Source organism: Manduca sexta, chromosome 25 (genome assembly GCF_014839805.1).
Source record: "Manduca sexta isolate Smith_Timp_Sample1 chromosome 25, JHU_Msex_v1.0, whole genome shotgun sequence".
NCBI lineage: Eukaryota > Metazoa > Arthropoda > Insecta > Lepidoptera > Sphingidae > Manduca > Manduca sexta.
In genome coordinates this window covers 14,814,749-14,840,216 of record NC_051139.1, presented here as the reverse complement: position 1 = coordinate 14,840,216, position 25,468 = coordinate 14,814,749, and the positions used below count along the sequence as shown (strand labels likewise).

The following is a 25,468-nucleotide window of genomic DNA, read 5'->3' as shown; positions in this document are numbered from 1 at the left end:
TGTCGATCGCTGACAGTTATTTCCTCAGGTTATTTCAAACCACTGACAGTTATGCAAAATTAATATTGTCGTTAAGTTTTCTTAAATTTTCTAATTTTGTCGCGCTTTTGATTTTTTTCTTTCATAAGAACCTTCTCCCGACAATAACAAACACGACAAAAACATTGTGAAATCGGTCCAGCCGTTCACGCGTGATGCCGTGACCAAGGGAAATAGGGATTCATTTTTATATATATAGATAACCTCAATTTAAATTTCGTTTGGTTTTAGGCCTGGGGTATTATTTACCCCACTGGACTGAAACATATACTTACAGAATAAGTTATAGTTTATTAAAACCATGGTTGAATGAAGGCTTGCATCAGCCTTATCACTGAGTTTGGTTTGCCCCTGATAGTGACTGAAGCTTGAGGTTGTTGTGGTACGATAATATATTTGTATATAATATTGGCAGCTGTTTCTTCGCGTGCAGTGTGAGTTTACATTTACTACAGTATTCTAGTGAGGGATTGAGAGAACATCATCGGGTAAGCGTGTTGGAATGAACAATAAACATTTGCGTCATGTTTTATTTTGGTCATCTTTGCCGGAAACTTTTAGCTTTTTACTGTGGAAATATAAAAATTAATACTAAAATTCAAGACATCTAGATAATTTAAACTTTTTGAACCTGTAATGCCGTTTCGACTGGTCTATATATAGAATTGGTGCCAATATTTTTGGGCACGCACTGATTCATTAGTCAGAAGTCCCAATTCCGTTTAAGGGAGTATATCCGTCTTTTTATAATTACGGGAGTTTTAGTCTAAGGACAGCTTTGGTATACATAAAGGTATGAGTCAAACTTCCCCTGTTTACCTATACGGCTATTAAAGCTGACCCACGATTATAAGGCCTGTAACTGTTAAAAGACGGATATGACCTAGTAGGCAGATTAGGGCCCCTTGACTATACATTTAAATATATTAAGTAGTATGTTTAACATTTACATAGTACAATTATTGCAATTTCTTTTGATGCAAACCATTTGTAGTATATATTGGGACCATAAAATTGGGAAGAAAAATATGTAATTTTCAGACTAGTGATATGAAACACGTCAAAGATCTTGGTATTATTTTAGGAATCATCATGTCTCAGTCAGGTGAAGGTTTGCAAGTGGTGGTATACTCGCAAGAGCTTGGTAATTTCACTCTGGATGAAGTTATGTTAAGTCGGATCCTGCTACGAGAGGATGTGAAGGATCTGCCCGTGGTGCTGGTGAGCGTAGCTGGCGCCTACCGCGGCGGCAAGTCCTTCTTGCTAAACTTCTTCCTGCGTTACCTTACAGCGCCGGTACGTTTGCCCTTCACTTGATCCAAACACCGAATTTTTTTCACGTGGAATGTATTCTCCGATGTGATTGTTGCTCGATGGCTTTTTATTATTTTTTCTAGAATTGAATTTTGGTCATGTTACTTTACTATTTATTAGGTAATATATTATTAGGCTTGTATGTATGATGTTCCAGGAGCAAAGACGAAATGAGAATGGCGAGTGGCTTGGCAACGGTGACGATCTATTAACAGGATTCAGCTGGCGAGGGGGTGCGGACCGACACACCACCGGCATGCTGATGTGGTCGGAACCTATATTCGCTACTCTACCATCGGGCGATAAGGTCTATCAATCTTGAAGTAGGTACATATGAATTGCTTTATCGATCTATGATTACAAACTTCACGTTTGGTTGCAGGTTGTGGTGTTGCTGATGGACACGCAGGGCATATTCGACAGCAGTAGCACGGTGCGCGACTGCTCCACCATCTTCGCGCTCTCCACGCTGCTCAGCTCCGTGCAGATATACAACCTCAAGGAGAACGTCAAGGAGGACGACCTGCAGCATTTGCAGGTGATCATATCTGACATACTTTTGACATATTATATGTTAATAATAATGTAAATACCACGCTTAATATGATCGTTTATAGTTGTTTACAGAATACGGAAAACAGTTGAAGAAAGACAATGGAAAGAAGCCATTCCAAGTGTTGGAGTTTGTCATCAGAGATTGGCAGTACGATTACGATTATGCCTACGGACAGAGCGGCGGCGAGGAACTATTGGCAAAAAGACTAGAAGTAACTTATTATCATCTTCTAAATTACTATTATTAATGCTCAAATTAGATAAGATACCCACGTGGAGTTTTGCTAAAAGCTACACAAAAATCGGTGAGCGGATTTGGATGATGCTTAATGTAGCACACGAATATATTATTCTGTGTCAATTATTGGATTAATATTATATACTACTTTTTATCCTATGAAAATGTATAAAGGGGTTTTTATTCTAAGAAGTCTGCTTGCAGGCGAAGCCACTAGCAGAAATTGCAGCAGCTGCTTTTAATTCTTAAGTAGTATAAAAGAGGTTATTAAGACGGTTAGTGGAGTTCTAGACTGGAACAGTGTTGCTCAAGTGGCTAGACACGTCCGTCCATCAATATAACTTGTCGTATGATGGTCAGCAAAAAAAGGTAATGCAGTGATAATCTCGTGTGCAGATTACTGAGGGGATGGCCACAGAGCTGCGCGAGTTGAGACAGCACATCCGCTCCTGCTTCGAAAGGGTCACGTGCTTCCTGATGCCGCATCCCGGCTTCGAAGTGCGCAAGAAGTCGTTCGCCGGAGAAATATCTAGTCAGTACTTACTGTTCCATGCATAATATACGTTTAAGTTCATTTCCAGCTCTTAATTCTTCCTACCGTACTACCTACATTATTAAAGATAACTGCATAAAAATGTGATGATGTAAAATACAGTAAATACTGAAACCTCGGTATGGATTTGATGCTAATTTATCATAAAAGATCATTTCCTAAACGAATTTCTTGGAATAGAACAGAGCTAATATTTAAAATGGAAGCATCAGCTACTTTACTGAATTTGGAGCTAAGTTTTATTTATTATTACATAATTAATCTTACTATTCTGGAAGTTATAATCAAAAATTTTGTAATTGACATACGCATCCGAAAATTTATGTTTCAAAATGAAATTATTCTAGAACTCGATGAAGAATTTAAAACGGCGCTAAAGGAACTAGTGCCTTCAATACTTGCCCCAGCTAACCTGACGCCCAAGTTAATCAATGGCGGAAGGGTCACTGCCCGAGACCTCTTCACTTACTTCAAAACTTACATGACAATATTCAACAGCAATACGATGCCGCCAATAGAAAGTATTATGAAGGTAAGATGTTAATCTAAGGCGTCGCGTAGATGCTATTGTCTTGTTCTCATAATTTATTACGAAACTGACAGTTGGTAAATTTTCGGAAGCTACAGGAAGTTGCGGCATTTAATTGGGAATATTTCAAACAAGGCACACAAGTCCTCATTTGTTTCTTTTAGTTTTGATACATACCTAGGCCTCATGGCTATTGTCAGTTCTGATGTTAATTGATTGGTTGCCAATGATGGCATTCTTGATTGTTTAACGACTTCCTAATTGGCCTCAATATGCACTAATTTTATTTTAAATAGATTACATTCTTCAACAACATTAAATACACCTTAAATTTTTAAAAGGTTCATACCTAAATGATAAAAAAGGGGTGATAACAAAATCAGAAAGATTTATCTTGTGATCAGGCGACATCAGAGGCAGCGCTGTTGGCGGCGATGCAGGTGGCTCGGGAGCTGTACGAGACGAGGATGGCGCGCGTGACAGCGGGCCTGAGCCTGCCGCGCCCGGCGCTGCAGCAGGAGCACGTGGCCGCCCTACAGGCCGCGCGCGCCGCTTGCATCGATAAAAATAAAATGGCTTCCACGAAGGACGTGAACGAATCCTTGGCGCGGTTGACTCAGGTGCGTTCACGAATCCGCCCCGCAGTTTGGGAGAGTTTGAAGAATTCCACTACAGTATTTCTTGCCTGTCGTAAGAGGAGATTAATACGGGCCATCGGGGGTTCAGCGGGTTGGCGGTAGAGGGCCGTTCGCCGTTAATTCTGGTGTAAATATTACCATTTTAGTACATATAGTGAATCCAGGATAAATAGGAAGTAGAACTCTCGATCAATGTTAAGGAGATCGAAATATACTTTTTTTATTTAATTGCCAACAACATATGTTCTCGGCCCTAGCGTCGGCTGCGATATATAGGACGGGACAAAAAACGGCGTCATCGCTTATACATATAGCTTAAACTAAAAAATAGCCACATTTCGCGATATTTTTGCTTTCTACGATCTTAACCTTTATCCGGTCTTAGCAAAATGCACCTTCCACCAGACTATACTATAGATTAACAGTTGTTAATCTAAGTCCGAATTCAAATTAGTATTAAACCTTATTGTATGGTCAATTCAATATAAACCAGCCCACAGTAATCATTTTATCAGCCTTTAATGTATTGTTTGAATATTCCAGGAACTAGAAGCGCTGCTCCCACAATACTTACTGATAAACGACGGGAATCTTCAAAAGGCTCTCGGAGAAGCCAAGGATGCGTACGAGGCGTCGGTGCGGAGAGTCCACGGCGCTGATTTACTGTGCGTGCACCCGAGCGACCTGCAGACCATACACAATGAGGCGGTCGCCGCGGCTCTCAGGGTCTTCGACGCTAGACGAAAGCAGTACCCTGGTATACCCGATGACAATAGAACCAAATTACTTGAGGTAAAATTCCTATTATTGCTGTTTCTGTTTAAAAAATCTAATCCAATTGCATTACGGTGCAGTAAAAAGGTAGCGCATATGAAAAAAACTGCCTCGAGTCCATAAGATCGGCACTTACGAGTACTTACCCGCCATTTTGATACACGATCTTCACAGAGCTTCCTGCCGCGACTGGACGAGCTAAATACTCTGAACAACGAACACAATAGACTGTTCGTGGCAGACGCGAAGCTAAGTTTCATGGGAGAAGTGGAGCGACTTCTGGCGAGAGACCCGCCGCTCGGGCCCTATGAGTTCCGCAATGAGTACAACAGAGCTAAAAACAGAGCCGTCGCGGCGTTCAAACGTAGGAGGAACATGCCATCCACCTACTACGCAGATGTATATGAAGATGACTTATTGAGGGTATGTTATCTTACTTTGCTATATTTGTTATTTACCCGACTACGGTGAAGTAAGGAAGGGTTGTAATTTTAACACCCGGTGTAAGATGTATTTATCAATTCGTGTTCATCTTGCTTGATGCATAATCATGACATTGGCTTGGTTTCATCGGCAAAGATTACTTAGGGTGCCAAATTAGACCAGCTTGGCGTGACTGGCTTACTCGAGATGATGGACCCTCTTTATAAATGTGTGAGATATAGGATTATAGGTTGCATAGGTTTTGAAGTGAAACTGCTTTAGTATCGGTCTGATTTGAAACTCGATGAAACGAAAATGCGTTACGATATTTAATGGAACATAATATGGAACATCGTTCAACCGGCTTGCATGCTACATTTTGTATGATTATTTGTATCCTTTTGGTATGTTTTAGTAATGCAAAAATAATAATTAGCATGTAGTAAAATGTTAATGTTTTTTTTTTTTATTACAGAGTATCGAGAACCGTTACTACATCATTCGAGAGATCAACAGAAACACGTAATTAACAAATAGTGTATGAAATAAAATAATAAAGAAAAAGCTGGAGATTATGTTTAATGTGAACTATAAAACTCTAGATTGTATCGTGTCCTTCAACGCGGATCTATTATGCCTAAAAAAATTTAGTAAAAATGCCATTAACGATATTGCAATTTATTATGACATGTTATACACTAGCGACCCGTCCTGGCTTTGCTATAGTAGCAGAACATCATGGCCTGAAAATATTCCCATAACAAATTTGTCGCGGTTTCAACCAAGACTAAAGTTTTTCTTAAATAAAAGTTTAGCTTGGTATTTTTTCCAGAATTATTAGTAGCCTATGCCCTTCCTAGGGCCTCAAACTATCTTCATAATAATTATCATCGATATCCATTCAGTACTTTTGAGTATATCGCGTTCACACTGACGAAGAGACACGCGGCGGGGGACTTTGTTTTATATGTATAAGGATAATTATGTATGTAAGGATAATGACTGCCCCAGTGGCAGTAGTTATATAGCACAGTACAACACGTCATAGTCCCAGGTTCGACTCCCGGGTCTGGCATAGTGATTCTTCTTCCTTCTTCCTCGTGAGTGATATGTATTTCTCATAACTTCAGCCCATTATTTTATCTCTTCGGAAATAAATTTTCTGACATTTTTATCATTTAAGTGCTTTTATTTAATTCAAATCAAAAATGTAAATGATTAATAGGCAAAGAAACTTACGTCCTCTACTTTCAGCCTAATTAATTCCTAGAATCATTGTATCTGAAATAAGATTTGAATAAACCTTTCCACCAATTTGCATATCTGAAACTTTGTTTATAACAAAATGGTAATAAGCATTGTCATTCCGTACTCATCCACTTAGGTGATATTATTATGTAGAACATTTGTATGTTTTCATGTATAGTTATTTAATTATCTGCTATAACTTCTAATATGGAAACTCAATGCGGTAATGTGGTTTATGTGATATAATTTATGTTACAAATAGATGCGTCAACCAACGCGTTAAGTAAACAAGCTTTCTGTAGTATTAGGTATATATATTGTTATACTCTTTGCAACTAACTAAAAGCCAACTTATGAAATGAAATTATTTATTTGAACCCATAAAATGTTATATATTATTAAGATTCCGTCAATATTAATTATTAACTCTACCAGTTCGGAAAGCAGTTTTCACCAGAGAATAACAGGCAAGAAACTCTAGTGTTGCTCTTTTCAAAATCAGTTAAAGTATAGAATACAGTACATGATAAAGAGAAGAAAAAATATTTTTTTTATTGTTGTTTAGAGCACTTCATTTATATGCTTGCAAAATAAGGAATAAATTTATTTTAAATTTCTATACGAGTGCACAACCTTCTCAGAAAACATGAAATATTTTATTATGCTTATAATCATTTCTTCTCAGCACCCCTAGCGATTAGAAATAGTAAGCCAAATGGGCAGAACAGTCCACACAAGCAGCACCCGTTCACAAGTATGACGCATGTGCCAGCCATCGGCCTCCACAACTTTATTCTAGGGAAGTGGCCGACCCGTCACACGACGCCGCCACAGGTACAGACAACTGTCTGTAACTAGAGAGTATGTCAAACCCTTAAATACAATGAGTCGTGACACCGTATTTCCGACAAATATATAGGTGCATTTTTGCGATGGGGCAGCAAGGGCACCTTAACCGCTGCAGCTACAAGGAAATATTATTTGGAGACCATTATCTTTCAAAATTTATAAAGAAAGCTTCTTCGTAATTTTTCATCTTAAAAGTACTGCACTCTTTGATAAATCTTCTTTTGATCTTTTTCAGCAACAGGATCGATAGGCATTAAAAAAGATTTTACATAAATTGCCCATTTCTTTTGCTGCATTTATTTTTATACTTATTTTAAACTGGTTAATTGAATTGGGTAGTCTAAAATGCCCAAAACTTTTTCACATCAACAAGTTGCAGATACTCCAGTATTCAGAAGCGCCTACTTGTAACAATTCAAGTGAGTATTCATGACTATTATCACAAAAAAAATCTGCAATCAAAATGGCATGTATTTTACCCCGATTAGGAAAATAGGGAAACATGTAGGAGAAGTATACCTTAGATAGCTAAGCATGTTCTCCGTTCCCAAATAAGTACTTACATCAGAAAAATCAATAGAAATCAAACTGTATGTCTAGAAATCATTATATTTATTGGTAAGATATACTGTACTTATACAATTCCAAATATTTATACAATTAAAATTCCACTTTGAGTCACTTTCCCTTACACTAACTAAAAGCCGAGGTTAGGGATTGCAAATGAATTTAGTTGCCAGTTACTTTTTTTATTCTTTTTGTAAATCTTATGATTTTTCGTTCTCTTCCTCAGCTTTTATGTTTGTGCAAGTGAGCTAATTAATACAATAATAAGTTAGTTATCGACTTATTAAAGAAGTGAAATATTTGCAGCCATGGCACAACTTTTAAATAACCTGTCCATTGTAATACATCAGAATATTACTTAAGAATATGGATTATTTGAATTCTTTATCTGCAATATAAAAATTCTTTTAAAAACGGATCACGAATTAAAAAATAATTATATATACGTACTTAATATTTGAATTTCGCAGTTTCAGAGCCTGACCTTTCTTCGATTGAGAACTTAATATCAATAAAATCACTGCATTAAATCATAACGATAACACTCCATAAGATTCCTCGAAGCTCGCACGCGGACTGTAGTTCTTTGCTTCATTTGTACCATTATTAACATTTTAAATTGTTATTTTCTACTTTTTGAGTGTTAGTTAATTTTGCTGCTCTACAAAATAATTGCTGATATAACCAGACATACTATGTGACGTAATCGTTTCCAAATGATGTCCTAAAGTGACGAGTGAGTTCCCATAATGGAATGAATTGTTATTCATTATTCTTTAACGATTATGGCTCGTTTTTACTGTCGAGAAGGAACCATGATTTTTCTCTTCAATCAAATAGTTAATTGTAAAGTAAGCTAACTTCATGAATATTGAAAAGATATTGCCATAGCCTTTACACTTCAGCTTAGTTCAGTAAATGAGTAACATTTTCAACATTTCAAAACTATCCTACATATATACAAATTTAAACTAGTAAGTCTTTGAGCTTGATAAGCAATAGGAAAGATTTGATATAGACGTAATCTTGTTTTTCATAAGTGAAGTGTTCAAAAGTCGTCATTGTGTATTTAGGAGAATAGATCACATTTTAAATTATATATGACAATCAACGAAAACAATGATACGTAAATTAATTTTTACCCATAAATTAAATTAGTATTTTTAGAACGCTCTATAATATCCTCAACCTCATTCGAATAATACAAAGAAATATTCTTTACGAAATAAGGCCACGTTGTTTCATCCGTGGTTAGGTAAAGTTAAAGCTCTCACCACACTGGCAAATTGTGTATTCACAGCGAGTCGAAAGAAAGCGCTCGTCCAATGTAACAACTTTAATTTTATGACCACAGATGAAACTAGTCCGGCTAAGGCAACAATAACATAGAACGTAAAGGTAGGAATGGCTGAATGGATTTGGTTAATTGGTAGATAGTGTATGTTTTGAATTAGCATGAAGGCTATTTACTTTAGAAAAGTACACAATAGTACTTTAAACCGAGAAATATTGTACATGCAGTTGCTGCCACAAGTTCCACGCAATTTGAAAATAAAATATGAAGCCAAGTTAGATTAGCAAGTTGTCGCAGCAATTTTTTTCGCAAGATCTTCCCGAGGCAGTTACTCTAGCAACAATATTACAATAAATATAAACTTGCGACTCGCCTCAAATGCTGCTAACTTCATTGTACAAGGCAGCTTGTCGTGTCTATTTGATAAAAATATCTTAGGGAAGATAACTTCTGGAGATTGTCTTAAATCTAAAGATTTAAATACACAACGGAGAAAATTAATTTGAACACTAACTAAAACAAGATTACGCCTTTAAGTCAAGATGGAAGATAAAGTATGGCACAAACATTGAAGTATATTAACAACGTTGAATAGGTAAATGTAATATTTGGCAAATATTTGGTCCACTCAGCCAAAAGATAGAAGGGGTGTGCCAGCCTGATTATTGCCTGGTTTCTTGTTAAAATTTTCATTAACTGACTCGATAACTTTAAAAATCTTTCTGTCTAATAATGTTTCTACGATTGAATCTTTCTTTTTGTGTTAAATTTTATATGACTTAAATATTTCATAAAAGTCAAAAATAAACATAGGGCAAAAACCTTATTATAGCGACCATGGATGTCTCTTTGCCCAGGGTTTTTTTTAGTTAAATTATCTTTAATTAATTCCTTACCCCCCACCCAAACCAAAGACAAACTTTACATAGTATTTACATTTGAGAAAATATTTGGATTGCGTATCTACATTATTTACGTTTTCTTCTATTTAACACAAATTTAAACACATATTTTTTATTTTTACTGTCAATAAAATTCAATATTTTTAATTTTGAGCTCCATTACACGGTATTAAGAAATATTGTCAAATTTATTTCATAACGACTTTTTTTTAAAATCTTTGTTTGCCAACTGACATTTATATTGATGGATCAAACCTGGGGTAGGTAAATAAGACAAAAACTAAAATCAGAATTCGATGCAAAGATCCAAGAACCTTAATATCTTTCGGAGCTGTTCAAGGTACTTCATATAATGAAGATATTTTTTTATCAAACAATATATTAGTGATAGAGTAGGTATTTACTATTAGCATTAATATTTTTTTAAAATTCCAGTACAAATTCGGGCCTCATTAGTATCAAGCGCTTTGCAAAATCAAATGTATTTACTACCTATCTAATCTTAACTACTAGAAATTTTATTTACAATAATATAAACATCTTAAAATTAACAATGTGATACATGCAAATACGGTTATACAAGATAACAAAATTGGATGAATGTAAATGCATATTTAACTTTAAATACAACGCTCATGGTTCATATTAGAATATACAATTTACAGTAAATTACACTACAGTACATAGAAATTGTCGATAATGCATATCATTTTCATCAATCATGGCTAAAGACATTAAAAAGTATAGTTACTTATAGACCGGATATCAGAGCCAAATTAGTGTTCCAAAAGATATTACCATCGGTAAAAAGTCGTTGTCTTATTTGAAATATCCGTGTGACAAGATATCACATGGCCCTTGGATATTAATAAAAAAAATATATTTACAGACAATATGCTAATATGCATATCAAAAACGTACAAAGTATTTAACATAAGTGTATTGCTATTTCACAGTGGATTGAGTAACCATTGCATGAGGGCAAAATTTTTGTATGACAATTTTCTCAATGTCACCTCTAATCTGCGAAATCTATGATCATGGTCGATTACTATGACCCATTTTAACCGCTACCGTCGGATTGATAACATAAATGGACCAATCAGAAGATATATCATAAATTTATTATTTAAAACTATTCTGGCAAAAGGGTATTATTACTTTTTGACGATTGTAATTAATTTTAACTCGTTATACGTAATTATAGACTATTATTGGCTAAATCTAGTATTTCGTAGTCAAAATTTGGTATATGACGTCCATAAACACTAATAAAGTTGATCTATGTTGACCAACTTATACCTGAGCTATACTGCCTTAGTTTGTTGCTTTATTTATTACTCCATAATAAATATTATTAGGAATCTATGTTATTTAAATGATTTATTAATAATTATGGGTTTTATAAGGCGTCACGCATACCTATTATCTTGTTACCACGAAATTGCCGATTGCGTCGCCAACTTAGCAACTATGTTTCGTAGTAGTGTTGTATTATCCGGCAACTTGTTGATAGCGTATGCGCGACGCGTAAGTTTATTTAAAAACCGATCGGGAAAATATATCCTAGTGATTATGGTAAAATTTAGTTTATAGTAACCCCCTTATTCATAGACGTTTTTTATTGTTGTATCACAATATTAGCCAATCACAACTGCCCTATGTCTATGCACTGCGAAGGCTGCTATGCCGTCAGCACTGAGAAACAGACTTGTTATCACAGCAATTCTCCGTCCTTAGATAAAAAACGTCTATGAATAAAGGGGTAAGAATATTACTATTAGGTTTAGCTAAACCAGTTTAAACCACTTCAAATGTAACTGCCTAATTTTAAACGTTGCGTAAGTTGATAGTTTTATCGAAGGTTTTGACAGCCTTGGAGATATAAATAATGTATATCAATGTCATTTTAATGTTTCATGTAATTATCGCTAAACATGTAAGTGCTTATTATTTTAATAAGAGTGTTGACATAATAAAGTCAATCTATTAATGATTCGTAAAAATACAAATTTCAACATGATACTTTGTTAAATATTATAACAAATAGGTTAATAATTTAAATGTCAATTCTACTAGTTCGGTAGCTAGATGTTCGACAACAAGTTTTAAAAAAAGTTTATTCGGTAATAAAGTCATTCGTTCCCGTGACGTCACGATTCCGTACATCGCTACACCGGATTGTCAGTCCTTTGTTGACAACACAAACGTTCGTTCACTAATCAGCTTGTGGAAGACGACACAACGCATGCTCACACATCGAAGAGCAGCGCGATGTTGTGCCGCTCCGGTCTTCGCTAGTAGTGGTCGGGGTGGTGCGCATGCGCCGTGTGCGGTGCGTGCGGTGCGTGCGGTGCGTGCGGTGCGTGCGGCGCGTGCGTGCGGTACGGCGGCGCGAGCGGCGCCAGCGGCGTGTGTCCCGAGCGCGTGTACGTGCCGTACGAGCTGTCGTCGCCGCGTCGCCCGCTCGCGCTGTACACCGATTCGCGTCTCTCGTTTACAGCCGCGCCTTGAAAATAAATTATTTTGAATAGTTAGTCAATCTGCAGGTTTTACTGAAGTCGTAATTGATTCTGATTCCATGAGAGGAGACCTGCGGTCCTGATCTGGTAAGACTATGAGTATCAATTAGGAATTAATGTAGAAATGGACTGACAAAGTGATTGCACGGGGCCCTCAGTAGGCCTCGTAATCTAAAATATATAACAACGAGCATTCTATTACCATATGTATATTATTCGCTATCAATCCAGATATAAAATGAGAATCATCAACGTAGAATCTGTTTGAAGTTCACACATTACGTATCATACTGACCTGCCGGTCCAGGCCTGACTCCATTAGCAGTGCCGTAGGGCGGGTCGCGCTGCGAGTTCTGCGCATTCTGGTTATGCGCAAGCGCGTGTGAATGCGCGTGCGGCGCGGGCGGCCGCAGCACGAGCGACTGCGCCGCAACGAGCGCCGCGCCCGCCGGCGCGCCGCCACTTCCAACGGTAGCTGTTGCGGCACTCGTTGCTGAGCTGCCCTTGCTGTACACTGACTGCGATCTGAAACACACGGCTTTTTGTTAGCTTTGAGAATAAAAGACGTCGATATATATATATAAAAATGAATCCCTATTTCCCTTGGTCACGCCATCACGCGTGAGCGGCTGCACCAATTTCACTATTTTGATGTTGTTGTGTTTGTTTTGTCAGGAGAAGGTTCTTATGAAAGAAAAAAATCAAAAAATTGCGCGGAAAATTAGAAAATTTAAGAAAACTTAACGACAATATTAATTTTACACAACTGTCAGTGGTTTGAAATAACTGTCAGCGATCGATAGAATGCGCGTGTGCATACATAGTTAAGACAGGACAACGTCTGTCGGGTCAGCAAGTATTAAATAAATTTGTATTGTAAAAGGACAGATCAGTAGAATCTGATAAATACAAAATATTAGTATTACGAATAATTCACCAACACCCATTATTATTTTATGGGCTAAACTAATCGAAATTTTAAATAAACACTATACTTCTATGAAACTTTGTAAAGCAACTATCAGTTTAATGGTATAGTGTTCTCTTGACAGCGTCTGCGTGGACCCTTAGTAAGAACACTACATATTTATTTACGTTCTTACCTGTGCAAAGTATGCCGAGCGGGCGGCGGTGATCGGCAGTACAGCGACTTAGTGCCGGAATAAAGCGGCTCAGCCGTGTCAGGTCTCGGAGCCGCCGCGCAGTACGACGGCCGGTAGTGGTGATGAGAGGGGGGGAACGTCGGCTTGTCCAGCTCGTCCAGGTCCCTCGGAGACGAGGCACGTGATGACGAGTCACGGCGACGTCGCGAACCCCACTCGTGCAGGAGCGCGCTGGCCACCCCGCCACCCAAACCGCCGACCCAGCACACCCAGTGGCTCTCCCATCGAGACAGAACGAACGACGGGCCGAGGGAGCGCGCCGGGTTCAGTGACGGCATCTAGTGCAATTTCATTGTATATTATAGTATATCTTATAGTCAACATTATACCTTAGACAAAACAGGAATTGGAACACATGAACTTATCTCTAATGACCATGAACGTCAATATGTTACTTGTATCAAAATATGTGAGTGTCGCCATCTAGTTGTGCGTACACGGATTAACTTGTTTGTCCATTGCCTATATCAAAATAAAGTTTAGTCTATGCCAACCACGCCGATGTTTCAATACAATAATATCTGGAGAGTCGTCTATGATTAGGGAATAGATGACGTTTGTGCCTTTGGGAATCACACTCGATATACGAAATGCTACTGTAGATCTACCAAACCATATCGGTTTAAGCCGAGACAAGTTATCATGTGACGAAAGACAAATTTGGTTTTACGTCTCTACCATATAAAAACTTGGTATTTACAACATAGCCTTAAGTTTTGAATAAGATGCGGTAAAAGGGTTTAAAATTTACTTTCTTTACGTTGTAATTCGAAGCTTTCAACATAAATGAACACATTTGAAAACTTGGTTAAACTGTTATTTAGGGTACATTTTCATAAGGTGTAAGGTTTTCGTAGGAATCATTGTTAATTATGCAGGAGCAGGAACGCAGACGGTATGTAAATTTATATTCAGGCAAGTATTAGATACATCATTAAATTTGAAGGATGCCTTCATACTGCTGTTGTTAATTTAGATATTAAAATTAATTCAGACGCCAAACACTCAACAGTAGTGTGTACTCTAAATACTTTTATGTTTCGCGTTAGATGATATCGTAGCCAGTGTGATTGCAGAGTATTGAGTCTCAATAATTTTGAATAAAGTCATCGTTGACCATATTTCTACGAGATTTTTATACACGGAATTACTGTATTTAGTACACTTTCTTTAATTAGTTGTCAGAGAAACTTCAGTGTCACAAATGATACGGTGTTACAGGCATGAAGGAGAAGTTTCGATACTTTTTCGAGAAAGACAAAAAATCTAGAGGTTGCTTCTAATACTTTATTGAAAACAGAAAATAATATTCTTAAATGTAGCGAGCACTTCTGGCAATTCGTAAAATCCATGAAAAATGTTGCAGATTTGCTTGAGCTATTTTAAATGACATCTGTTCTTCTGATAAAAAATCGCTTTGTGACCTCTAATTAAACATTTCAATTCTTCATTCTAGTTAAGACATACAACTATAATTGTATCTTTATCTGATAAAAATATAAACACCCATATCTGTGCTATTATTATATAATTTCTTTATATTAGCGAAGATACCATAAATTGATTTATTCTATATAATTTATCAAAATGCGTGATATTGCCACGATGCACAAAATATATATTTGACATTGCATAAAAGGCGTTGTTAGCTGATGCGCAACATGACTAACAACAACCAACATACTGTGAAACATTGACATTCCATTGATCAAACACAACAGTAAGAAACATTCCAAGGCCGAATCATTGTCTCGAAAGGTAGTAAAGCATTCTGTCGGTAATTTTTCACGATTCCTTGCTTTATCCCGAATCCCGACAGATGTCTGGCAGCTGCCATCTCACAAAAGGCAGGTAGCACCGCACATCCCGCATAATAGCACGTTCGATCGACAATGCAGGATCCGACGATGAAAGGACTCGGATTTGTCTTTTCAAAATAGCTATCGGCATATTCAACGCACGAGGAAGTTATTTTACTTCGCGATAAATTGCTTCTGTTACGTGTTTGTGTTGCCTCCACGGCTTGTTTGCGTTTTTTGCTTTGACTTAGATGGATTATTTTTTATTTATATAAAATGAGTATATACTTTATTGATTGTAATGTGTGCCGCAGAACATTGTAGCAGAAGTTTTTAATACCAATACAGTACGACACGGGTTGAATTGATTATAATTTGATTTATTTTTAAACAAAAACTACGTCAATTATGATATAAAATAATAAATCAGTGCGAAACAAATAACTTGTACCTAAGGTATTATTTTAAATAGTTATATTCATAGTAGCGTCAATGATACTAGTTGTATTTTTATCAAATAGAAGCCAAAATATTCCATTAGTGGGTTTAATCAGTAGATATCCAGAACAACTTACAGAAACAAAACTGGCGGCGCAGTACGCAGCTCCGAGTAGAGCTGGAGCTGATCCCGTCCACCGACGTTCCATGGCAGCGAAGTAGGCAGCTGCCACGAGCCCTGACAGCACAAGCTCGGCGCCGAGCCGCTCCCATGCTGCTGCTCCTCCTCCGGGGAGAGATGCTGAGAGACTGCCTGCGTATCCTGGTACACTCACACTGAAACAAACACAATGACAATAAGGACTCACATTCACACAAGGGTCCACGATTATGTCACGTATTAAAATGTAACATTTTTTGCATAAAATGATTGTGGGGTGTAATAAACTATGAATTTGAATTTAACTAATTGCTAGTTTTAAAAAAAACCAGTCACAATTATAACAAATTCATGTACAATAATAAAAATACATTTTGCCTAACTTCAAATTGCACATTTTTATATATATTGCATATTTATATTGCACCATATAGTTCTATGGACCCTTCGCCACTGCTGTAGACTTCTTAGTTGTGATGAGTGTTCCGTGCGTGGCTCACGTCCTTTCTAATAATAATACAAAGGCCAAGGTCCCTCCCATCGATCGGACGAACCTTTCATAGAATACTCTTTGAAATATTCAAGTATCGAGGTACACTCGTGGGGGTGAAACTAATGAGATCCTGGGTCCCGTGACAGTTATTAGATGCTAAAAAAACGAGTCATTTCCCAGCACTGGTACTCTATTACTACTAGCTTCCCTTTATGTAGACTTTATGCAGGATCTAATGATCATTAGACTGATTTGCAGACAGTTTATGCATATTGGCACCTACATGTTGTCGGGTTCTCTTTCCGAAAATTTCACTTCTAATTCTCTATGCCACACCTCATTTTTGCTTCACCTTGCCTTTGACATCACATAACAAGCCCGATACGCATCATCGCGTTTATGACGAAACAAATTGATGTACAGAATACCATTCGACGTTAATTTCAAGAAGGTAAAGTAACACTGCCGCATTAAGAGTTTACATTGCCATAGAGAATAAAGTTTATGTTGTTATTACTAACAAGCTATGCCCGCGGCTTTGCCCGCGTGAATCAATGTGTCACAATTTTTTTCCCGCGTAAATTCTGACCCACGAGATTTTTTACAACCACGCGACCTCTTCAACTTTAATCGTTATATTTCAGTCAATTTACATAAAACCGTAATGTACTATTAACCTAAACCTTCCTTAAGAATTGCACTATCTTTTTGTAAAAAACCGTACAAAAATCCATTCAGTATTTTTTTAGAAAATCATTCACATACAGACAGCTTTTGAGGACTTAGTTTTATAATATGAATAAATAGATATTAAAAATACGACATTTTATGACAAAGATAAAGTAACACGAACGTGTTATTAAATACACTGTCATAGAAATACTTTATGTTATATTTACTAATAATATAAATACGACAATTCCTGAAGATGTTTAGATGACTGTTAGAAACGTAGAAACTGCTGAATTTATTTTGATGAAATTCAGTAAACTAACAAAGAATGTTTTGAATGTAGCTTACATTTCTCCCAGAAAAACAATGATTTGATGTTATAACTATTTTTCGGATTTTATGGCGGTTTTTTATATCATAATTTTCTCCCAACATTTCGAAGACCGGAGTCCTCATGATCACGAAGCGAACTTTTATTGTTTAAGTTGATTATACGTTCCAGGTTCGAAAGTAGTAAGGGATTCACCGATACCCGAGCACCTGCGACGCCACCCCGCGCCCCCGGCCACGGGGGGTCCGCGGACTGCTCCAGGCCCGGGCCACTATACTATCCGCGAATTAATTTGATATCAACCGCGAATTAAATTGATATCAACCGCGAATTTAAATAATACCGACCGCGAATTAAATTGATATCAACCGCGAATTAAAATTATACCGACCGCGAATTGAAATGATATCAACCGCGAATTAAAATAATACCGACCGCGAATTAAAATAATAGCACCCGCGAATTAAAATTATACCGCCCGCGGATTACTCTTGTACCGTCCGCATGTTACGTCGAAGTTAACCGTGGATTACCAACGTCCGCGGATTGCATTTTTATCACCCGCGAATGGAGTGATGCATTAACTTTACTCATGCTCTACGGCTCATTTTCAAGCTTGGACCTGTTCCCTTTGTTTCGTTATGCTTTTGTCTTTCTACTTTCTATCAGTGATCCTTTTTATTGAAAAACGCTAAGGTCTTTGTATCGTATTTCTACTTAATAACCGTTTACAATTACTCAATACTGACCCTTTACACATTATGGCCATTGTTTGTGGAAGATAAATCAATCAATTGTTTGTCATACATAATACATTACCCAAATTCTAGGTACAAAACCTTTGCATCCTCTCATTGTTCCCACGGGTGGTAACTATATTTTATCAATGATTTACTACTTCTCTATTATTTTTAACAATAGGTCTCGTCTCTATTATTCCCATTTTCGAATAATACGTATTCAATATAAAATTTATGGTGAAAGTTGGAAACATGTTGAGTCTTGTCTGTACGGAAACAATACACGCTCTCCATATAAAAGACCGACTCAAAATCACATGGTATCGTATTCCACTCTGTGCTCTGTTCCAAGCGAGATCTCCAGTTAAGTGTAATAGTGAAGTGTTAAAATAGTGAAACTGTTATAAAATGAATGTAAGTACCTTTTATACTTTGACCTAACGTTGTTATAACCAACCAGATGTTTAATTAATTGTTTATTGTATGTGTTGTCCACGAGGTTAACACATTTTAGCTGTCTTCGATCTCTTATTAATTTATCATTGTTATTAACTTGTACATTTATACTTAGCATACCTATACGTATTTATTACATACTACTTACTTAACCGACAACTAAAACATTTTTATTAATTTTATTACAGTTTCCTGAAAATACTTTCAAGAGTTATTATTACGCTGATGAAAACGATGAACCTAGTGACGAAGAAGGGACGCTCGCAGCCAAAGTCAAAAAGGCGATCATAGCCAATAAAAGATCGAACGAATTTAACAACATCGATGACTTTTCGAAAACCAAAGAAGAAAAAGACAAATACGAAAAAGTCATCCAGTGTTGGTCGATCAACGAGTGGTGGCGGCATTTCATACATCAAATCTAATAGCGACGACGGCACACATGCATCACACCTGATTAAAATTGAAATTTACGACGTTAATAAAATAAAAATATTGCAACGATCGAACAGTGGAAACACGCTGAAGTGCGACTTAAATATTACGCAGAAAGTGACTGTGATAAGAACTTGCAAACCGTAAAGGACACCATATACAATATTACTAAACAGTTGGCTAGTAAGGACGATTGTGTGAAATATACAATAGATACAGACAAATGAAAAAGTGTCAGTGTGTAGTGCCAGGGCATAATCTTTTTATAACTTAATAACTGTGAAATGTTCTTCGTGTGAAAGAAATAATTGATTTCATTTAGATATTATGCTTTGTTCTAAGAAACCAATCATTGTATTTTTGCGATTGCTATACTTAAATATTTTAATAATTTAGATTGTATTGTAAAAACAGTGTTTTAAGTTACTCATCTATTTGCATTTTGAACTCTTTGTGCTAGTGCTAAGTATAATTATTGTAAATACTTATGATTCTTTTTAATATTTGTCAAGTCAAGTCAAGCTTACGATTGTAAAGTAATTGGGAACCGTTAAAACATGTTATGAACTAATTATATTTTTTGTATTAGTTTATTAGTATAGAATAAAGAAAAAATAACAAAACATCGTGTCTTTAATATTATTTATTCAATTTAAAACATTATTAAATAAACCATTTAATAACACATCATTATATATAGTATTGGCACCAAATAATTGTTGAAAATCTTTGAGACTCCTGCCATAGTATTTATAATACAAATACATTATACAGTACTCTCCACACACAATAGTAAAATCATTTTGAATTCGATTTGTATTGTAATTCCACATTCTAGAATTTCTCGCTAAAAACATTCGGTGGTATCCTTGAGGTGGTCGACCATATGAGTCAAAATACTGTCCAAATCCATTCTTATCTATGTGTATGGCAACCCAATGAGAACCTGGTTTATTATCAGGATCTAAGTTACTTACTATGTATGCAGGAGTTACAACATATATCGGTAAACGATTGGCTGCATACACATTATATTCAATGCATGGATCAATTTTTTTCAAGTAATTCTGTATTTCTATTGTATTCATTTTATTTACTAAATTGTTGCACAATCTTATCAGGTTGAACGACAAAGTGATAATATCATCAATATGGTTAACAATAACCTGTTATGGTTCTCTTTATTGAAAGACAGATATTTTTTGTGGGGTTGCAAGGATTACTTAAATTACAAAAAAAATATATATTATATGATGTAATCATTTTATTGAGCAATTTAAAATACTTAATCTATAAACAATTTTATTTTCTTAACTACTATAATCTACTGAAATATTACGGTTTTATCTATTTCAATAACATTATCAAACTCTGCATAAACAATACAGTTAATAGTTTGTGTCAAAAGCTGTTTCCAAAAAACGAACTTCTAATCTTACACTACCATGTTTTATAAGATTCCAGTGACTGGAAGAGTTTGCTGATAAATCAGGTGTCAAATCAAACGCTAACATACAATACCCTTTGGCATATTGTTCTCGAGATATTCCATTACCTTCATTAAGAAAATGTATACCTGTACCGGAAAACAACGTATGATATACCGAAGTAAAATATTGCTGTCGAATGAGGGTTGTAAAGCTTTTGATGGTATTTGTTGACCATCTATATATAAACAAAAAGTATTAATATCATAATTTTCAAAGTTGAATGGGTTTTTAGTGAGATTTCCATTAAAAGCAGCGTTATTCACAAATCCAACTATACACCTTTTAGGTACTTGTCCTAAGAAAATATTATCAAGAGTTTTTCCTTGAACACCTGATGGTATTGTTAAAACTTTAACTTCAGCTCGAGTGATAGGGTATTTAGCTGTGGTAGATGCCAAAACCTTCTGGTGTGCAAGTAACACGCTTGGATTGATTCGTGCTCTACGAATAATTAAAGTTGCATCCGTAATGGATACCTTCAATTTAAGGTCAACTGAAGAGGCCATAAGATTGAAATTTTCTAGAACGAACTAACTTAACACACATATCAACACCGTTAATCAAAAATTTTTCTTGATTGAATAAATCACCATGTAAATGACCAATCATTTCAATTTCTTTACTCTCACCGGCTAACTCTTGTCTTTTGATAAATCCTTTATTAGCATCAGTCGTGGAATCCATGTTGCCAGCTGTGTCTTCGTACCATAAACCACAGGTGAGGTGAGAGTTTTTAGCCGCAGGAGCATAATTCAACAAGTTTTCTATATAAGCGCGATAAGCATAGGTGTTATTGGGTGGTGACACAAGTTTTTGATTCAGGTATACATCAAGTTGACTGAAGAGTGAGTGTAACCAATTATTCACAGGAGCCACAACTGTAGACGTCACTAGTTTAGTGTTATCTTGATTCAATATTTTAGCTTTTAAGTGAATTAACGTATGAGAAAGATCTATGTAGTCATCGCCTGCTCCGGGAACTTGAAATTCTATTGGACCATCGTCCGCTAGTGACGAAATTGGCTTATAATGAATCCAAATCCCACTTTCAATGCTAGTTTGTGTAGATGGCAATGCAAACAAATCTAATTCAGACTTAATGCATTCACAGGAATGACTGTGTAAAAAGACATTTTGATTAATTGTTAGAAAATATATCTTTGATCTGTTTTGAAGTAATTTTCGATTTTTAGAGCTTTCACTTTCGCAGTCAACGATGGAATGACTCCTGGTAGACGTTTTCGTTTTGTTATATAGCCCGATCCGACATATTAATTCTATCAATTTTTCGTCTGCTTTTCGTTTCAAGTTTGAACCAGCTTCTTTAAGACGTGTTTTTATTGAATCCTCCATAGGTCGCGCACTAACCATATCTGTCAATAGGCCAACACCAGCACTCAATGCCTCTTTACCAACAGCACGAACCCCACTAGATAGTAATGGTAAAACTGACCTAAATAAACCCCCAAGGAAACTTCCGATTCCATGCCCCTTTGATATGATGCTCCTTTGTATACCACTCCTATACCTGACCCAGCTTGATGAGAGTAATAGCGTTCATACGGGCATGTCATATTGTGGAATTCAGAATGCATTATAATTTTTGAAGTGTAGTTTAACACACACTGTTCCAAATTGGAATGGTATCTTTTGTCCAGTGCTTGACCTTATATCTATTTCAATGGTATCGAATTCCCTTCGCATGACGGGTAAATAATGCGGAGGTGAAAATACATGCATTTTATTGGCTCCATAGATGTATTTTGAAGGATCTAATGGTATGATTCTTAGAAGAGGAGTCATTACGTCACCCACAATTTGAGGTTCAACTATATCACAATAAACGAAAAGTTGAGATGGTAAGCCTAAATGTAAATTAGCTGGACATTTAGCAAAATTCTTTTCAACAAGGTTTCTGTTTGGTTCAAATCCCAGCTGTAAACCCAATTTAGGAGATAATGTTACGGACTTTATCATTTCATCTAATACAGTAACAGACACAAATTTGGATATATTATCATAGCGGAATTTGATTTTTCTCTTATATTATTTAATGCTGATAAAATATGGTTAATATTATCATAGTTTGTGGCAGGTATGTGAGTTTTATAATATACTGTGGATGGTTTGTCTTCGTTAGGCATTGTCATTACTTTGGTAATGTAAACAATATTCTCATGGTCTTGAACAGTAAACATGGTACATGGATATTGAAATTCAACGATTCCTACACACCACTCTCCTTCCAATATTATAGATTTGGGCAATTTTGTTGAAAAAATTGATGTTTTGTTTTCAGGAAAATATTCCATTGAACTATTGCTAAGTAAAGTTAAATAAAAATCTTTATTCATATTTGTTTCAAACTAGACGCTAAAATCCAACTATTAAATTTGTTCGGATAACCTTCCATTTAACTAACACTTGTTGTCTGTTGCCAGAATAGCGAGAGCGAATTATTTTATCTATCTTATGTTCGATGGTGGGGTCATAAATAACTTTTGTAATTCTCGGTCATAAAAAGTTCCTACTATCTCTTCTCCATCTAAATCTTTAATAGTATAAACTGGCCACGGAGTTCGTTCTATTATAGAAGAAATCACAAATATTTCATCACTCCAATTAGATTCATAACCTTTTTGAAATATATGTTTATATTTCGTTATTCTTACATGATCACCCACATTGAACGTAGGTAACATAATTTTAGCAGGTTTTTCAGATTTTTCATACAAATTAGTCCAAACTGTCATTATATTATTAGAATTAACATCTGAAGGACACATTTTGATACTAGAATGAAAACTGTAATTGTAGGAGTGTATCAAATCCTGCAAAATGTCAATATATTTATGAGTATTCTTATGTGTGAAATAACGCCACATCTTCATTTTAAGCGTTCTTTGAAATCTTTCTACAATACTTGCTTTGATATCGGGATTGTTTGTTGTATAATAATTAATATTTTTTGTTTTGAAGTATCTTTGTACATCTTTTGAAACAAATTCAGTGCCTTTGTCAGATTGTATGTGAGTAGGTGTTGTGTCAGCTTCTTCAAATATACTTTCGAAACACTTTTGATTGTATCTGAATTTTTCTTTTCAAGGGCCTAGCATATGCATATTTGCTGAAAACGTCAATAACACAAAGAATGTAGTTATAACCTTTATTTTCTTTAGAATAAGTCCGCATATCACTTAAGTCAGCTTGCCATAGTTCATTTAGGTTAGATAAAATGTATTTATTTCGTGGGAATTTTCTATGTACAGGCTTGTGGAGAGTGTATGTTTCTTGGGTTCGCAAACCAATTTTAACGTCGTCCTTTTCATTTTACCTTTCATGGCTCTTGATAATTTGTCAATACAACTGTATCCAGCTGGATGTGATACATCATAATAAATTTGATTTAATTTTAATAAGGGGTCCATTTTTCCCAGTCTATCTTTTTCTTAATTTTATTTGTGTGTTTATCTTCACTTTTTGGTGTAAAATATTCCTCTGGCTTCGTTGGAAACTGTTCTTCGATGTCCTTCTGAAGTTGAGTTATATAGTCACGTCTTTCGGATTTCCTATATAAGTTAAAGGTATTTTTAAATCCTTTAACGCTTCAGCAAATTTTTCCAACCAATCGGGTCGTTGTTTTAATGGCCTCAGTATGTCGCTTACTAAATCGATAATATTACTACCAGGAATTATTTCATTATCTACAATGACTGTACCATCGTCATTCCAAAATATTTTGTTTTATGTAGTGACACCGAATTCAATAACAACTCACCCTTTTTACATAAGTTTTGGTATCAAACTAAGAATATGTTTTTGTGTGAAAGACGATTTTTTCAATTGCAGAACTTTCTTGTCGCTTCTTCACTCAATGTCTGACTGACAACTAGATCTTTATTCTTGATATCATTAGTTATATTAAATTTTTTCCAACTTTCGGCTGTGGGATCGTTGCTATCAACATTGGAAGTAATTATAGGAAGTTCAATCGGTCGACGATCTTCTTCCATGAAATGAAGATATCTTTGTAAAACTTGTAAGTACAATTTACACTTTTTTCGATCATCCATCTTACTATTCAGTATATTTTCCATTTCACTATCCAAACGAGAGGTAGGATTTTCATTCTTCTTTTGATTCAATTTATCTATTAAACTTTGTTCAACCAGCAACATTTTCTTTGCATGTTCCATTTTAAACTAGTCCGCTTATTAATCCACTCAAAATCCAATATAATCGGTAGAAAAGCGCCACCTTCTTGAACTATTATATTCTTTCTAATTTTATTTGTACCTTTACGTACCAATTTTCGAAGTAGATTTTTTACTTTTTAGTTTATTTTTTGATTTTTGCTCAAGTTTTACATTTCCTTGTAGAACATTATGAATACATTCACAAATAAAATTAATTTCGTTTTCGTTACAGGCTTTTAAAAAGAGCTTGTTGATGTTTTGGTTTGAGTTTATAAAGAGCGCTTAACAAATCCCTTATGCGTCTTGAGACGTCGATCCATCATTTGTAAATGAGAGAGTATCTGTTGACTCTTGAGATATTTAAACTCTTTTGTAGGGATGTACACTACACAATGACCATCAAATGGAAATATTTTAGATTTAATTCTACACATATCATTAGTGTCTTGTTTCAGATCTATCATCAAATAACCATGTGCTTCTTTAGTAGCATCCCTATAAGAGTCTTCGATGAATTTACTATTTTCTGGTGATACTTGTCGTGCTAAGTAACGGATTTTATCACGTGGTTTTAAAATAAATGATATAGCTTGAATTCAAAAGAATATCTCTTTGACCTTTACCCTGATGAAATAAATTTTTGAGTAATG

The 25,468-nt window shown here is 35.7% G+C and overlaps 2 protein-coding genes across 3 annotated transcripts in view; one reads left to right on the top strand and one right to left on the bottom strand.

The window, feature by feature from the left end:
* Nucleotides 1–261: 261 nt before the first annotated feature.
* LOC115441485 (atlastin) lies at nt 262–6,240 on the top strand. Its single transcript, XM_030166295.2, has 11 exons — nt 262–527; nt 1,124–1,335; nt 1,511–1,660; nt 1,736–1,891; nt 1,971–2,120; nt 2,543–2,678; nt 3,047–3,231; nt 3,633–3,848; nt 4,410–4,658; nt 4,815–5,063; nt 5,539–6,240. Exons 2-11 carry the CDS (start codon nt 1,132–1,134, stop codon nt 5,587–5,589), a joined length of 1,746 nt encoding a protein of 581 aa, XP_030022155.1. The 5' UTR covers nt 262–527; nt 1,124–1,131; the 3' UTR covers nt 5,590–6,240.
* Nucleotides 6,241–7,755: 1,515 nt separating this feature from the next.
* Nucleotides 7,756–25,468, bottom strand: part of LOC115441493 (neurogenic protein big brain) — a 161,546-nt gene continuing 143,833 nt past the window's right edge. For both annotated transcript variants that reach the window (XM_037442816.1, XM_037442815.1), the window contains exons 3-6: nt 15,983–16,181; nt 13,549–13,886; nt 12,741–12,970; nt 7,756–12,432 (exon numbers count right to left, since the gene is read on the bottom strand). In XM_037442816.1, coding sequence (XP_037298713.1) covers nt 12,221–12,432; nt 12,741–12,970; nt 13,549–13,886; nt 15,983–16,181 — 979 coding nt within the window. In that variant the 3' untranslated portion in view covers nt 7,756–12,220. The remainder of the gene's footprint in view (nt 12,433–12,740; nt 12,971–13,548; nt 13,887–15,982; nt 16,182–25,468) is intronic.

Bases quoted from the DNA above. Each gene is read 5' to 3' on its own strand.
- LOC115441485 (XM_030166295.2), top strand. From the start codon at position 1,132: ATGTCTCAGTCAGGTGAAGGTTTGCAAGTGGTGGTATACTCGCAAGAG. The intron at 3,849-4,409 runs GTGCGTTCACGA...TGAATATTCCAG, and splicing joins CCTTGGCGCGGTTGACTCAG to GAACTAGAAGCGCTGCTCCC. The intron at 4,659-4,814 runs GTAAAATTCCTA...CGATCTTCACAG, and splicing joins ATAGAACCAAATTACTTGAG to AGCTTCCTGCCGCGACTGGA.